The sequence below is a fragment of the Salvelinus alpinus genome, chromosome 31 (assembly GCF_045679555.1).
Source record: "Salvelinus alpinus chromosome 31, SLU_Salpinus.1, whole genome shotgun sequence".
Taxonomy (NCBI): domain Eukaryota; kingdom Metazoa; phylum Chordata; class Actinopteri; order Salmoniformes; family Salmonidae; genus Salvelinus; species Salvelinus alpinus.
The window spans coordinates 42,843,057-42,860,491 of NC_092116.1; the positions used below are offsets into that span (position 1 = coordinate 42,843,057).

A 17,435-nucleotide genomic window follows, 5' to 3' on the forward strand; every position below is an offset into this window, starting at 1 on the left:
ATCACGTCAGTAACTCTACCCACTCAAGTGACGCACCCCTCCTAGGGACGGAATGAAAGAGCACCAGTAAGCCAGTGACTCAGCCCCTGTAATAGGGTTAGAGGCAGAGAATCCCAGTGGAGAGAGGGAAACCGGCCAGGCAGAGACAGCAAGGGCGGTTCGTTGCTCCAGAGCCTTTCCGTTCACCTTCACACTCCTGGGCCAGACTACACTCAATCAAATGACCTACTGAAGAGATAAGTCTTCAGTAAAGACTTAAAGGTTGAGACCGAGTCTGCGTCTCTCACATGGGTAGGCAGACCATTCCATAAAAATTGAGATCTATAGGAGAAAGCCCTGCCTCCAGCTGTTTGCTTAGAAATTCTAGGGACAATTAGGAGGCCTGCGTCTTGTGACCGTAGCGTACGTGTAGGTATGTACGGCAGGACCAACTCGGAAAGATAGGTAAGAGCAAGGTTAACGCTTTTTAGGTTAACAGTAAAACCTTGAAATCAGCCCTTGCCTTAACAGGAAGCCAGTGTAGGGAAGCTAGCACTGGAGTAATATGATCAAATGTCTTGGTTCTAGTCAGGATTCTAGCAGCCGTATTTAGCACTAACTGAAGTTTATTTAGTGCTTTATCCGGGTAGCCGGAAAGTAAAGCATTGCAGTAGTCTAACCTAGAAGTAACAAAAGCATGGATTCATTTTTCTGCATCATTTTTGGAAAGAAGATTTCTGATTTTTGCAATGTTACGTAGATGGAAAAAAAGCTGTCCTTGAAACAGTCTTGATATGTTTGTTAAAAGAGAGATCAGGGTCCAGAGTAACGCAGAGGTCCTTCACAGTTTTATTTGAGACGACTTTACAACCATCAAGATTAATTGTCAGATTCAACAGAAGATCTCTTTGTTTCTTGGGACATAGAACAAGCATCTCTGTTTTGTCCGAGATTAAAAGTAGAACGTTTGCAGCCATCCACTTCCTTACGTCTGAAACACAGGCTTCTAGCGAGGGCAATTTTGGGGCTTCACCATGTTTCATTGAAATGTACAGCTGTGTGTCATCCGCATAGAAGTGAAAGTTAACATTATGTTTTCGAATGACATCCCCAAGAGGTAAAATATATAGTGAAAACAATAGTGGTCCTAAAACGGAACCTTGAGGAACATAAAGGGAAGTGAGTGAAATTAAAAACAGAGTGGTTGTGATGTCATGCAGAACAGATTAAAAAACAGGCTATATGATTGAGGAAAATCATTTATTTAATTCTATATGCTGCAAAGACAAAAACAATATCTTACCAGGATGATTAATAGAAAAATAATGGTTTTGCACAAAACAACCAAAATTAAACAATAGGCCTACATTGGTTTCATGTTTAAATAAAATAATGATGAACTACTATGGAGACCAAAATGGGAAAATAAAGATAATAATTGTAATAATTGAATTCTCCTCTCCTGTATGTTTTCTAACTCTGTAACATGTAACGGTATAACATTATACTGAACCTGTAACAATAATGCCTGAACCTCACACCTATCAGTTGATCTGTATAGACATGAAAAGTTAAGGCATTTAAAAGGTATCAACCATAATGCTATACAGTATATGACCAGTATATGACTGCTGTTAAAGCTGCTGAATGAATAATACAACACACATTATATTAAAACAAATTCCAATCAGAATAATACATGTATCAGTTAATAGATCACATTTGATCAAATGCCACTATTGTTCCAGCAGGTGGAGCTACAATGTAACAACATACAGCATTGTGACTCACAGTTCTATATTAGAATTACAGGAGTTCCATTCTGATGGTTGTTATGGTGATCAGGTGATCTCAGCCTCACTCTTCTTCAACATGATCACCTGTTCAACACAGAAGTAGTTCATCAGTGTGGCCATGTATTTACTAATCCAATACAGAACCACTTAGAAATGTAAATCATATCAGATGATTTACTAGTCAGTACTGTGCTACTTAGAATCATATCAAATTACTTCCAATGGGGCTTGTGCTTATGTCCAGCTCTCCCATATCAATACCAGGGCAATTTACTCCTTATATCCAGCTCTCCCATATCAATACCAGGGCTATTTAACTCCTTATATCCAGCTCTCCCATATCAATACCAGGGCTATTTACTCCTTATATCCAGCTCTCCCATATCAATACCAGGGCTATTTACTCCTTATATCCAGCTCTCCCATATCAATATCAGGGCTATTTACTCCTTCTATCCAGCTCTCCCATATCAATACCAGGGCTATTTACTGATATGTCCAGCTCTCCAATATCAATACCAGTTTTTTTTTACTCCTCATCAATACCAGGGATATTTACTCCTTATCTCCAGCTCTCCCTCATCAATACCAGGGCTATTTACTCCATATCAATACCAGGGCTATTTACTCCATATCAATACTAGGGCTATTTACTCCATATCAATACTAGGGCTATTTACTCCATATCAATACCAGGGCTATTTACTCCATATCAATACCAGGGCTATTTACTCCATATCAATACTAGGGCTATTTACTCCATATCAATACCAGGGCTATCTACTCCATATCAATACCAGGGCTATTTACTCCATATCAATACCAGGGCTATTTAATCCATATCAGTACCAGGGCTATTTACTCCATATCAATACTAGGGCTATTTACTCCATATCAATACTAGGGCTATTTACTCCATATCAATACCAGGGCTATTTACTCCATATCAATACCAGGACTTTTTACTCATTATCAATACCAGGGCTATTTACTTCTTATCAGTACCTGAGATATTTACTCCTTATCAATACCTTGAATATTTACTTCTTATCGGTATGTGGGCTATTTACTTCTCATCAATACCCAGGTTATTTACTCCTTTTCAATACCCAGGCTATTTACTCCTTTTCAATACCCAGGATATTTACTCCTTTTCAATACCCAGGATATTTACTTCTCACCAATACGCAGGGTATTTACTCTTTTTCAATACCATGGCTATTTACACCTTATCACGTATCAGATCATATCAGTTCCCTTACATATTGTGGTAGTTAATCCATCCTACTTTCTACTTCTACTAAGAGGTACATAATATAGTACACACTGTGTTCAGAATACCATATTGTGCCACTGCAGCTGTTGTGATGTAAGGTAGAAACTCACCTAATTGGTCTTGGTGTGTCTTCCTGGGTAATCTGGTTTCCCCTAAACAGGCAGTTATCAACACTTTACAACATGGTTCAATCAGAGATACAGTTATCAACACTTTAAACATGGTTCAATCAGAGCTACAGTTATCAACACTTTAAACATGGTTCAATCAGAGATACAGTTATCAACACTTTACAACATGGTTCAATCAGAGATACAGTTATCAACACTTTACAACATGGTTCAATCAGAGTTACAGTTATCAACACTTTAAACATGGTTCAATCAGAGATACAGTTATCAACACTTTACAACATGGTTCAATCAGAGATAAAGTTATCAACACTTTACAACATGGTTCAATCAGAGCTACAGTTATCAACACTTTACAACATGGTTCAATCAGAGATACAGTTATCAACACTTTATAACATGGTTCAATCAGAGCTAGTTATCAACACTTTACAACATGGTTCAATCAGAGATACAGTTATCAACACTTTACAACACGGTTCAATCAGAGATACAGTTATCAACACTTTACAACATGGTTCAATCAGAGATACAGTTATCAACACTTTACAACATGGTTCAATCAGAGATACAGTTATCAACACTTTACAACATGGTTCAATCAGAGATACAGTTATCAACACTTTACAACATAATTCAGTCAGAATTACTGCAGAATTGTGAGTATTTTCGATATTTTTCTGATTTACAACAGGTATTCTGTTGGAATGAGGTGATCCTGTATAAACTCAGGTTCTCACCTTGAGTCCTGCTCCTGCAGCATTTCACCAGCAGTATGATGGTCACCAGCAGGTAGGAAGACCCCACCAGTAGACTACACAACAGCCTGGGTAGAGACATGGACAACACTGGGACTGCTGGAGATGGAATGGGAGATGGACCTGCATCTGGAGAAAGAATGAGACCTGTATTTTGAGCACATTTATGGGTAGGGAGACCCCACCAGTAGACTACACAGCAGCCTGGGTAGAGACATGGACAACACTGGGACTGCTGGAGAGAGACATGAAAATACACACCCATATACACAGACACGCACATATATACACACAAACGCACACACACAGAGACACACAGACACACACAGATTTATAATTGTGTTCATAAATGTAAAATGTGCAGTATATTTATACTGGAGACTGAAAATATTTGGCATGGGTCCTCAGATCCTCAAAAGGTTCTACATTGAGAGCATCCTGACTGGTTGCATCACTGCCTGCTATGGCAACTGCTCGGCCTCCGACCACAAGGCACTACAGAGGGTAGTGCGTACGGCCCACTACATTGCTGGGGCCAAGCTTCCTGCCATCCAGGACCTCTGTACTAGGTGGTGTCAGAGGAAGGCCCTAAAAATTGTTAAAGACTCCAGCCACCCTAGTCATAGACTGTTCTCTCTGCTACCGCACGGCAAGTGGTACCGGAGCGCCAAGTCTCGGTCCAAGAGGCTTCTAAACAGCTTCTACCCCCAAGCCATAAGACTCCTGAACATCAAGTCAAATGGCTAACCAGACTATTTGCATTGCCCCCCCACCTACCTCCCCTCACCACTGCCACTCTCTGCTGTTATCTATGCATAGTCTCTTTAATAACGCTACCTACATGTACATACTACCTCAACTAACCGGTGCCCCCGCACATTGACTCTGTACTGGCACCCCCATGTACAGTGGGCTCCAAAATGACGTGCACCCCTGACTGGCAATGCACAAACCATACTTAAAAGAATATAAACAATATAATTATAGAGACAAACTCAAAATACCAACATGTGAAAAATACTGTACTTTATTAATGTTTCAATAGAACCCAACAAAATCATTTATTGATTTAATTAATAATCAATGTCCTCCAAATCAAGGTTTCACAAATAATGGCACCCTTAAATATTATTGTAAATAACATCTACCAACATTAAACCAGGAATTAAATTCCATGAACTTATTTAATTTTATCTAATTGTTACGGAACTATATTGAGCCATTACATCACTTCCTGTTTCGCTAGGGTATAAAAATTAGGTAACATGCATGCAATATCTCTTTGTCATCCAACACCATGAAGAAAAGAAAAGAACTGGCAGATCAAAAGGGACAGTTGTAACGGTTTTCTTCCTGGGATGAAGGCGAGGACCAAAACGCAGCGCGGCTAGTGTTCAACATGATTTAATAAAGAAGAGACAATAACGTGAACACTATACAAAATACAAAACAACAAATGTGAAAACCGAGACAGTCCTATCTGGTGCAGAACACAAAGACGAAAGACAATCCCCAACACAAAACAAGCCACCTATATATGATTCTCAATCAGGGACAACGATTGACAGCTGCCTCTGATTGAGAACCATATCAGGCTGAACACAGAAACAGACAAACTAGACACACAACATAGAATTCCCACCCAGCTCACGTCCTGACCAACACTAAACAAGCAAAACACATAAGAACTATGGTCAGGACGTGACAACAGTTGGTCGTAGACCTACATAAATCTGGTAATGGCTACAAGAAGATCCACAAACGATTGAATATACCATTGAGCAGGGCAATTATTAAAACATTTAAAAGATGTGGAACAGTTGAAAACGTCACGTGTATCGGACGCAAATGCATTTTGCCCCCCGGGATAGGGAGGAGGATCGTGAGAGAAGCAACAAAATCCCCAAGAATCACTGTGAAAGAATTGCAGGCCTTAGGGTCACCAGGGTTCAAAAGGCACCATCAGATGCCACCTCCACAACCACAGGCTCTTTGGAAGGGTTGCCAGAAGAAAGCCCTTAACTTTGTAGGGATAGGGTGCAGCATTTTCACTTTGGATGAATAGCGTGCCCAAATTGAACTGCCTCCTACTCTGTCCCAGATGCTAATATATGCATATTATTATTACCATTGGATATAAAACACTCTGAAGTTTCTAAAACTGTTTGAATGATGTCTGTGAGTATAACAGAACTCATATGGCAGGCAAAAACCTGAGAAAAAATCCAAACAGGAAGTGAGAATTCTGAGACTGGTCAATGTTCAACTCATCGCTGATTCAATTCCCTGTAAGATATCTGTTATATGGATCTGTTTGCACTTCTTACACCTTCCACTAGATGTCAACAGTCTGTAGAACGTGGAATGAAGCCTCTAGTGTGATGTGGGGCCGGATGAGAGGTGTTTCAGTCATTTGTTTGGCAGAATGCCAGTTCCTGGTCATGCGCTTTCCTCATGATATTGCCTTGCGTTCCATAACTTATACAGACATGAAGGAAATGAGGCTCCGGTTGGAACGTTATTGGATATATATGATAACATCCTGAAGATTGATTCTCTACTTAGTTTGACCAGTTTATTCGACCTGTTATATAACTTTTTGAAATTTTCGTCCGAGTTCGCCTGCATTTGCGCGAGTGTTTGGACATGTGCACTAAACATGCTAGCAAAAGTAGCTACTTAGACATAAGTAATGGACATTATCGAACAAAACAACAATTTATTGTGGAACTAGGATTCCTGGGAGTGCATTCTGATGAAAATGATCGAAGGTAAGGGAATATTTATGATGTAATTTCGTATTTCTGTTGACTCCAACATGGCGGAGAAATGTTGTTTTGTTTGAGCGCCGTTTACATAAAGTTTTTTTGAAATCTGACACAGCGGTTGCATTAAGAACAAGTGTATCTTTAATTCTTTGTAAAACATGTATCTTTCATCAAAGTTTATGATGAGTTTTTCTGTTATTTGACGTGGCTCTCTGCAATTTCTCAGGATATTTTGGAGGCATTTCTGAACATGGCGCCAATGTAAACCGAGATTTGTGGATATAAATATGCACATTATCGAACAAAACATAAATGTATTGTGTAACATGATGTCCTATGAGTGTCATCTGATGTAGATCATCAAAGGTTAGTGAATAATTTTATCTCTATTTCTGCTTTTTGTGACTACTATCTTTTGCTGGGAAAATTGCTGTGTGTTTTTTGAACTTGGTGGTGATCTAACATAATCGTATGTTGTGTTTTCGCTGTAAAGCATTTTTAAAATCGGACATGATGGGTAGATTAACAAGCTGTTTATCTTTTATTTGCTGTATTGGACTTGTTAATGTGTGAAAGTTACATATTTCAAAAAATATTTTTGAATTTCCCGCATTGCCTTTTCAGCGGAATGTTGTGGGGGGGTTCCGCTAGCGAAACGTGTGTCATAGAAGGTTAATGACCCCAAGACACAGACGGAAGTGCTTGGAGTTTGCCAAACGTCATTTAAATTATGATTGGAAGAAGGCGCTCTGGTCAGATGAGACCAAAATGTAACGTTTCGGTCAGATACAGCTTCGGCATGTTTGGCATCGAAACAGAGATGCATACAAGGAGAGGCACCTCATACCCACGGTGAAATATGGTGGTGGGTCAGTGATGTTTTGAGGCTGTTTTAAATCCAGAGGTCCAGAGGCACTGGTTAAGATTGATGGCATAATGAATTCCACCAAGTATCAGGTAATTTTGGCTGACAATCTGGTTGCCTCTGCCGGAAGGCTGGGACTTGGCCGTATGTGGACTTTCCAACAAGACAATGACCCAAAACAGACCTCAAGATCCACACAGAAATGGTTCTGTGACAACAAAATCAATGTTCTGCCATGGCCATCTCAGTCGCCGGACCTCAATCCAATCGATAACCTGTGGGCTGAGTTGAATAGGGCAGTTGAAAAGCGCAAACCCAAGAATATGAAGGATCTTGAAAGGATCTGCATAGAGAAATGGTCCAGAATCCCTCCAAATGTGTTCCTTAACCTTGTCAAACATTACAGGAAAAGAACGTGCTGTTATCCTTGCCAGAGGTGGTTGCACTAAGTACTAAATGAGGAGTGTCAATAATTATGAAACCATGATTTTGATGAAATGTATTTTGTATTAAATAATTGTATGATTTTGGTGGGTTCCATTGAAATATTAATAAAGTACAGTATTTCTCACATGTTGGTATTTAAGTTTATCTCTATAAATATATATTTTTAAATTTTTTTAAACTATTGTTTGTGCGTTGCCAGTCAGGGGTGCCAGTAATTTTGGAGCCCACTGTATATATTGTAATTTTTTACTGCTGCTCTTTAATTACTTGTGAGGTCTACCTACACCTGTTGTATTCAGCATTTCACTGTAAGGTCTACCTACACCTGTTGTATTCAGCATTTCACTGTGAGGTCTACTACACCTGTTGTATTCAGCATTTCACTGTAAGGTCTACTACACCTGTTGTATTCAGCATTTCACTGTAAGATCTACTACACCTGTTGTATTCAGCATTTCACTGTGAGGTCTACTACACCTGTTATATTCAGCATTTCACTGTAAGGTCTACTACACCTGTTGTATTCAGCATTTCACTGTGAGGTCTACTACACCTGTTGTATTCAGCATTTCACTGTGAGGTCTACTACACCTGTTGTATTCAGCATTTCACTGTAATGTCTACTACACCTGTTGTATTCAGCATTTCACTGTGAGGTCTACTACACCTGTTGTATTCAGCATTTTACTGTAAGGTCTACTACACCTGTTGTATTCAGCATTTCACTGTAAGGTCTACTATACCTGTTGTATTCAGCATTTCACTGTAAGGTCTACCTACACCTGCTGTATTCAGCATTTCACTGTAAGGTCTACCTGTCACAGTCATCCAGCTCTCTGGTGATTTTCCTTCAGAGTTGGTACACTTGTAGAGTCCTTCATCTGACTTGGATACTGCAGGGATGGTCATCTCTCCTGTAGTCTCAGCCCTGATGAGGGATCCATCTTTGTAGAAAACAGCTGTGTGGTCAGATGGAGTTTCCTGATATCTGCAGCGCAGAGTCACAGAATCTCCCTCAGTCACAGGAAGGACAGGGCTCTCCAGGATCACAGCTCCATCTGTATATAATATATAAAAATCATATATAAACAGGTCTCTCCAGGATCACAGCTCCAGCTGTATATAATATATAAACAGGTCTCTCCAGGATCACAGCTCCAGCTGTATATAATATATAAACATCATATATAAACAGGTCTCTCTAGGATCACAGCTCCAGCTGTATATAATATATAAACATCATATATAAACAGGTCTCTCCAGGATCACAGCTCCAGCTGCATATAATATATAAACATCACATATAAACAGGTCTCTCCAGGATCACAGCTCCAGCTGTATATAATATATAAACATCATATATAAACAGGTCTCTCCAGGATCACAGCTCCAGCTGTATATAATATATAAACATCATATATAAACAGGACTCTCCAGGATCACAGCTCCAGCTGTATATAATATATAAACATCATATATAAACAGGTCTCTCCAGGATCACAGCTCCATCTGTATATAATATATAAACATCATATATAAACAGGTCTCTCCAGGATCACAGCTCCAGCTGTATATAATATATAAACATCATATATAAACAGGACTCTCCAGGATCACAGCTCCAGCTGTATATAATATATAAACATCATATATAAACAGGTCTCTCCAGGATCACAGCTCCAGCTGTATATAATATATAAACATCATATATAAACAGGTCTCTCCAGGATCACAGCTCCAGCTGTATATAATATATAAACATAATATATAAACAGGTCTCTCCAGGATCACAGCTCCAGCTGTATATAATATATAAACCGCTCTCTCCAGGATCACAGCACCAGTTGTATATAATATATAAACATCATATATAAACAGGTACCACCACTCATCCATATATCTTTATGTACATATTCTTTATCCCTTCACACTTGTGTGTGTGTGTAAGGTAGTAGCGTGGAATTGTTAGGTTAGATTACTGTTGGTTATTACTGCATTGTCGGAACTAGAAGCACAAGCATTTCGCTACACTCGCATTAACATCTGCTAACCATGTGTATGTGACTAATAAAATTTGATTTGATTTGGTCTCTCCAGGATCACAGCTCCAGCTGTATATAATATATAAACAGGTCTCTCCAGGATCACAGCTCCAGCTGTATATAATATATAAACATCATATATAAACAGGTCTCTCCAGGATCACAGCTCCAGCTGTATATAATATATAAACATAAATATATAAACAGGACTCTCCAGGATCACAGCTCCATCTGTATATAATATATAAACATCATATATAAACAGGCCTCTCCAGGATCACAGCTCCAGCTGTATATAATATATAAACATCATATATAAACAGGTCTCTCCAGGATCACAGCTCCAGCTGTATATAATATATAAACAGGTCTCTCCAGGATCACAGCTCCAGCTGTATATAATATATAAACATCATATATAAACAGGTCTCTCCAGGATCACAGCTCCAGCTGTATATAATGTATAAACAGGTCTCTCCAGGATCACAGCTCCAGCTGTATATAATATATTAACATCATATATAAACAGGTCTCTCCAGGATCACAGCTCCATCTGTATATAATATATAAACATCATATATAAACAGGTCTCTCCAGGATCACAGCTCCAGCTGTATATAATGTATAAACAGGTCTCTCCAGGATCACAGCTCCAGCTGTATATAATATATAAACATCATATATAAACAGGTCTCTCCAGGATCACAGCTCCAGCTGTATATAATGTATAAACAGGTCTCTCCAGGATCACAGCTCCAGCTGTATATAATATATTAACATCATATATAAACAGGTCTCTCCAGGATCACAGCTCCATCTGTATATAATATATAAACATCATATATAAACAGGTCTCTCCAGGATCACAGCTCCAGCTGTATATAATGTATAAACAGGTCTCTCCAGGATCACAGCTCCAGCTGTATATAATAGATTAACATCATATATAAACAGGTCTCTCCAGGATCACAGCTCCAGCTGTATATAATATATAAACAGGCCTCTCCAGGATCACAGCACCAGCTGTATATAATATATTAACATCATATATAAACAGGTCTCTCCAGGATCACAGCTCCATCTGTATATAATATATAAACATCATATATAAACAGGTCTCTCCAGGATCACAGCACCAGCTGTATATAATATATTAACATCATATATAAACAGGTCTCTCTAGGATCACAGCTCCAGCTGTATATAATATATAAACATCATATATAAACAGGTCTCTCCAGGATCACAGCTCCATCTCTATATAATATATAAACAGGTCTCTCCAGGATCACAGCTCCAGCTGTATATAATATATTAACATCATATATAAACAGGTCTCTCAAGGATCACACTCCAGCTGTATATAATATATTAACATCATATATAAACAGGTCTCTCCAGGATCACAGCTCCAGCTGTATATAATATATAAACATCATATATAAACAGGTCTCTCCAGGATCACAGCTCCATCTCTATATAATATATAAACAGGTCTCTCCAGGATCACAGCTCCAGCTGTATATAATATATTAACATCATATATAAACAGGTCTCTCCAGGATCACAGCACCAGCTGTATATAATATATTAACATCATATATAAACAGGTCTCTCAAGGATCACAGCTCCAGCTGTATATAATATATAAACATCATATATAAACAGGTCTCTCCAGGATCACAGCTCCAGCTGTATATAATATATAAACAGGTCTCTCCAGGATCACAGCTCCAGCTGTATATAATATATTAACATCATATATAAACAGGCCTCTCCAGGATCACAGCTCCAGCTGTATATAATATATAAACATCATATATAAACAGGTCTCTCCAGGATCACAGCTCCAGCTGTATATAATATATAAACATCATATATAAACATAACATCAGCTATCTGAAACCAGATGAACCACTAAACACTATAATGTTAGTAGATGGTGTTTGTGGACATACCATGTACTGTGATGTTGACAGCATTGCTGTGTTCTCCAGACCCAGACTCACACCAGTACACTCCACTGTCTGATGGTGTTAGTGACACGGTGCATGAAGACCCTCGTTGTTTTCCCCAGTCAGTATTACACTCTGAAAGGATTCCTCTTGATGTGTTCCTCACCACTCTCCATCCAGTAGAGTTCCCCTGAACCTCACAGCTCAGAGAGACAGACTCATATTCAAAGAACTGAGATCTGTCAGGACTGACGCTCAGAGATGCTGGATAAGAGAGAACTGAGAGAGAGAGAGAGAGAGAGAGAGAGAGGGGGAGAGAGAGGGAGAGAGGGAGAGAGATAGAGAAAGTAAATGATTAAATATAGGCCCTCAAGATTAGCAAACACCTGTATTGGAACAGAGATGCTGAAACACAGCAGAGAGAGGCTATTCTCAAGCTGTTTAACCTGGTGATGAGGGTAGGATACTATCCTGAGATCTGGAGACTTTATTTAAGGCTTTATTACACCTACATGTTTGATCCTGTAATTATAGAGACATCTCTGTTAGTAGTAACTTAGGAAAGGTTTTCTGTAACATAATGAGACATCTCTGTTAGTAGTAACTTAGGAGGGGTTTTCTGTAACATAATGAGACATCTCTGTTAGTAGTAACTTAGGAAAGGTTTTCTGTAACATAATGAGACATCTCTGTTAGTAGTAACTTAGGAGGGGTTTTCTGTTACATAATGAGACATCTCTGTTAGTAGTAACTTAGGAAAGGTTTTCTGTAACATAATGAGACATCTCTGTTAGTAGTAACTTAGGAAAGGTTTTCTGTAACATAATGAGACATCTCTGTTAGTAGTAACTTAGGAGGGGTTTTCTGTAACATAATGAGACATCTCTGTTAGTAGTAACTTAGGAGGGGTTTTCTGTAACATAATGAGACATCTCTGTTAGTAGTAACTTAGGAAAGGTTTTCTGTTACATAATGAGACATCTCTGTTAGTAGTAACTTAGGAGGGGTTTTCTGTAACATAATGAGACATCTCTGTTAGTAGTAACTTAGGAAAGGTTTTCTGTTACATAATGAGACATCTCTGTTAGTCATAACTTAGGAAAGGTTTTCTGTAACATAATGAGACATCTCTGTTAGTAGTAACTTAGGAAAGGTTTTCTGTTACATAATGAGACATCTCTGTTAGTCATAACTTAGGAAAGGTTTTCTGTAACATAATGAGACATCTCTGTTAGTAGTAACTTAGGAAAGGTTTTCTGTTACATAATGAGACATCTCTGTTAGTCATAACTTAGGAAAGGTTTTCTGTAACATAATGAGACATCTCTGTTAGTAGTAACTTAGGAAAGGTTTTCTGTAACATAATGAGACATCTCTGTTAGTAGTAACTTAGGAAAGGTTTTCTGTAACATAATGAGACATCTCTGTTAGTAGTAACTTAGGAAAGGTTTTCTGTAACATAATGAGACATCTCTGTTAGTAGTAACTTAGGAAAGGTTTTCTGTAACATAATGAGACATCTCTGTTAGTAGTAACTTAGGAAAGGTTTTCTGTTACATAATGAGACATCTCTGTTAGTAGTAACTTAGGAAAGGTTTTCTGTAACATAATGAGACATCTCTGTTAGTAGTAACTTAGGAAAGGTTTTCTGTAACATAATGAGACATCTCTGTTAGTAGTAACTTAGGAAAGGTTTTCTGTAACATAACGAGACATCTCTGTTAGTAGTAACTTAGGAAAGGTTTTCTGTAACATAATGAGACATCTCTGTTAGTAGTAACTTAGGAAAGGTTTTCTGTAACATAATGAGACATCTCTGTTAGTAGTAACTTAGGAAAGGTTTTCTGTTACATAATGAGACATCTCTGTTAGTAGTAACTTAGGAAAGGTTTTCTGTTACATAATGAGACATCTCTGTTAGTAGTAACTTAGGAGGGGTTTTCTGTAACATAATGAGACATCTCTGTTAGTAGTAACTTAGGAAAGGTTTTCTGTAACATAATGAGACATCTCTGTTAGTAGTAACTTAGGAAAGGTTTTCTGTAACATAATGAGACATCTCTGTTAGTAGTAACTTAGGAAAGGTTTTCTGTAACATAATGAGACATCTCTGTTAGTAGTAACTTAGGAAAGGTTTTCTGTAACATAATGAGACATCTCTGTTAGTAGTAACTTAGGAAAGGTTTTCTGTAACATAATGAGACATCTCTGTTAGTAGTAACTTAGGAAAGGTTTTCTGTAACATAATGAGACATCTCTGTTAGTAGTAACTTAGGAAAGGTTTTCTGTAACATAATGAGACATCTCTGTTAGTAATAACTTAGGAAAGGTTTTCTGTAACATAATGAGACATCTCTGTTAGTAGTAACTTAGGAAAGGTTTTCTGTAACATCTCGGATTATGTCCTAAAATAATAGAGACTGTAGATCTAGCAGGTCTGTCATATTATAATAGAGACAGTAGATCTAGCAGGTCTGTCCATAATATACTAGAGACAGTAGATCTAGCTGGTCTGTCATAATATACTAGAGACAGTAGATCTAGCAGGTCTGTCATATTATAATAGAGACAGTAGATCTAGCAGGTCTGTCATTTTATAATAGAGACAGTAGATCTAGCAGGTCTGTCATATTATAATAGAGACAGTAGATCTAGCAGGTCTGTCCATAATATACTAGAGACAGTAGATCTAGCTGGTCTGTCATAATATACTAGAGACAGTAGATCTAGCAGGTCTGTCATATTATAATAGAGACAGTAGATCTAGCAGGTCTGTCCATAATATACTAGAGACAGTAGATCTAGCTGGTCTGTCATAATATACTAGAGACAGTAGATCTAGCAGGTCTGTCATAATATAATAGAGACAGTAGATCTAGCAGGTCTGTCCATAATATAATAGAGACAGTAGATATAGCTGGTCTGTCCATAATATACTAGAGACAGTAGATATAGCTGGTCTGTCATATTATAATAGAGACAGTGGATCTAGCAGGTCTGTCCATAATATACTAGAGACAGTAGATATAGCTGGTCTGTCATATTATAATAGAGACAGTAGATCTAGCAGGTCTGTCCATAATATACTAGAGACAGTAGATATAGCTGGTCTGTCATAATATAATAGAGACAGTAGATCTAGCTGGTCTGTCATAATATACTAGAGACAGTAGATCTAGATGGTCTGTCATAATATAATAGAGACAGTAGATCTAGCAGGTCTGTCCATAATATACTAGAGACAGTAGATATAGCTGGTCTGTCATAATATAATAGAGACAGTAGATCTAGCTGGTCTGTCATAATATACTAGAGACAGTAGATCTAGCTGGTCTGTCATAATATAATAGAGACAGTAGATCTAGCAGGTCTGTCCATAATATAATAGAGACAGTAGATATAGCTGGTCTGTCATAATATAATAGAGACAGTAGATCTAGCTGGTCTGTCATAATATACTAGAGACAGTAGATCTTGCTGGTCTGTCATAATATAATAGAGACAGTAGATGTAGCTGGTCTGTCATAATATAATAGAGACAGTAGATCTAGCTGGTCTGTCATAATATAATAGAGACAGTAGATCTAGCTGGTCTGTCATAATATACTAGAGACAGTAGATCTAGATGGTCTGTCATAATATAATAGAGACAGTAGATCTAGCAGGTCTGTCCATAATATAATAGAGACAGTAGATATAGCTGGTCTGTCATAATATAATAGAGACAGTAGATCTAGCTGGTCTGTCATAATATACTAGAGACAGTAGATCTTGCTGGTCTGTCATAATATAATAGAGACAGTAGATCTAGCTGGTCTGCTGTAATATAATAGATACAGTATATCCAGCTGGTCTGTCACAATATAATAGAGACAGTAGATCTAGATGGTCTGCTGTAATATAATAGAGACAGTAGATCTAGCTGGTCTGTCATAATATAATAGAGACAGTAGATCTAGCTGGTCTGCTGTAATATAATAGACACAGTAGTTCTAGCTGGTCTGTGATAATATAGTAGATATATAATTGAGAGAGTAGATATATCTCCAGACAGAGAGACAGGAGGGAGGGAGGAAGATAGTTGGTGTCAGACTATCATATTGTAGTATGGAATCTACGATATAATATGAGTCTGTATCAGACAGTGTACAGAGTAACACGTTCCACCCTTTGATGTGTTGCAGGTGAGAGCAGCTAGAACAGGTGGAGATCCATTATGGAACTTTTTACTCTTTACTAAGAGAATACGGACTGGAGATCACAACCAATGAAGAGACCAGGAAGACATGATACTATTATAGAACAGGTGATGAATATAGAGAAATGTTACTATTATAGAACAGGTGATGAATATAGAGAAATGTTACTATTATAGAACAGGTGATGAATATAGAGAAATGTTACTATTATAGAACAGGTGATGAATATAGAGAAATGTTACTATTATAGAACAGGTGATGAATATAGAGAAATGTTACTATTATAGAACAGGTGATGAATATAGAGAAATGTTACTATTATATAACAGGTGATGAATATAGAGACATGTTACTATTATAGAACAGGTGATGAATATAGAGAAATGTTACTATTATAGAACAGGTGATGAATATAGAGAAATGTACTCACCTCCACCTTGTCCGAGGCTACAGTATACCAGTGTACTCAACATCACTGAAACACACAGAGAGAACTATCACTATGGTACATGATGTAAACACTGAAACACACAGAGAGAACTATCACTATGGTACATGATGTAAACACTGAAACACACAGAGAGAACTATCACTATGGTACATGATTTAAACACTGAAACACACAGAGAGAACTATCACTATGGTACATGATGTAAACACTGAAACACACAGAGAGAACTATCACTATGGTACATGATGTAAACACAGGGCTGTACCACAGATATTAATTTCCTTAATAGTTTATTGATTCATTTCTGTGCCAATCTAATTAGCATAATACAAACATCCCATCAAAGTCCTTCAGTTTGAGATTTCCATCTGCAGTGGAAAGTGCATTTTGCTCTACGACCCCTAAAGGGATTCGTCTGAAGTCAGTCAGCTGTCTGTTCCGTCAGAACTGTTTGGGCTACAAACTAATATGACCCCATTATGGAAAGAGGAGACTCAGCTACAAACTAATATGACCCCACTATGGAAAGAGGAGACTCTCAGATACAAACTAATATGACCCCACTATGGAAAGAGGAGACTCTCAGCTACAAACTAATATGACCCCACTATGGAAAGAGGAGACTCAGCTACAAACTAATATGACCCCACTATGGAAAGAGGAGACTCAGATACAAACTAATATGACCCCACTATGGAAAGAGGAGACTCTCAGCTACAAACTAATATGACCCCACTATGGAAAGAGGAGACTCAGATACAAACTAAT

At 37.9% G+C, this 17,435-nt stretch overlaps 1 protein-coding gene across 1 annotated transcript; it reads right to left on the bottom strand.

Moving 5' to 3' along the window:
- Nucleotides 1-1,225: 1,225 nt before the first annotated feature.
- Nucleotides 1,226-16,689, bottom strand: LOC139561622 (low affinity immunoglobulin gamma Fc region receptor II-like). The gene is made up of 6 exons (XM_071378843.1): nt 16,647-16,689; nt 12,021-12,296; nt 8,836-9,078; nt 3,923-4,069; nt 3,162-3,203; nt 1,226-1,859 (listed from the first exon to the last, which is right to left on the bottom strand). Exons 1-6 carry the CDS (start codon nt 16,687-16,689, stop codon nt 1,837-1,839), a joined length of 774 nt encoding a protein of 257 aa, XP_071234944.1. The 3' UTR covers nt 1,226-1,836.
- Nucleotides 16,690-17,435: the final 746 nt, after the last annotated feature.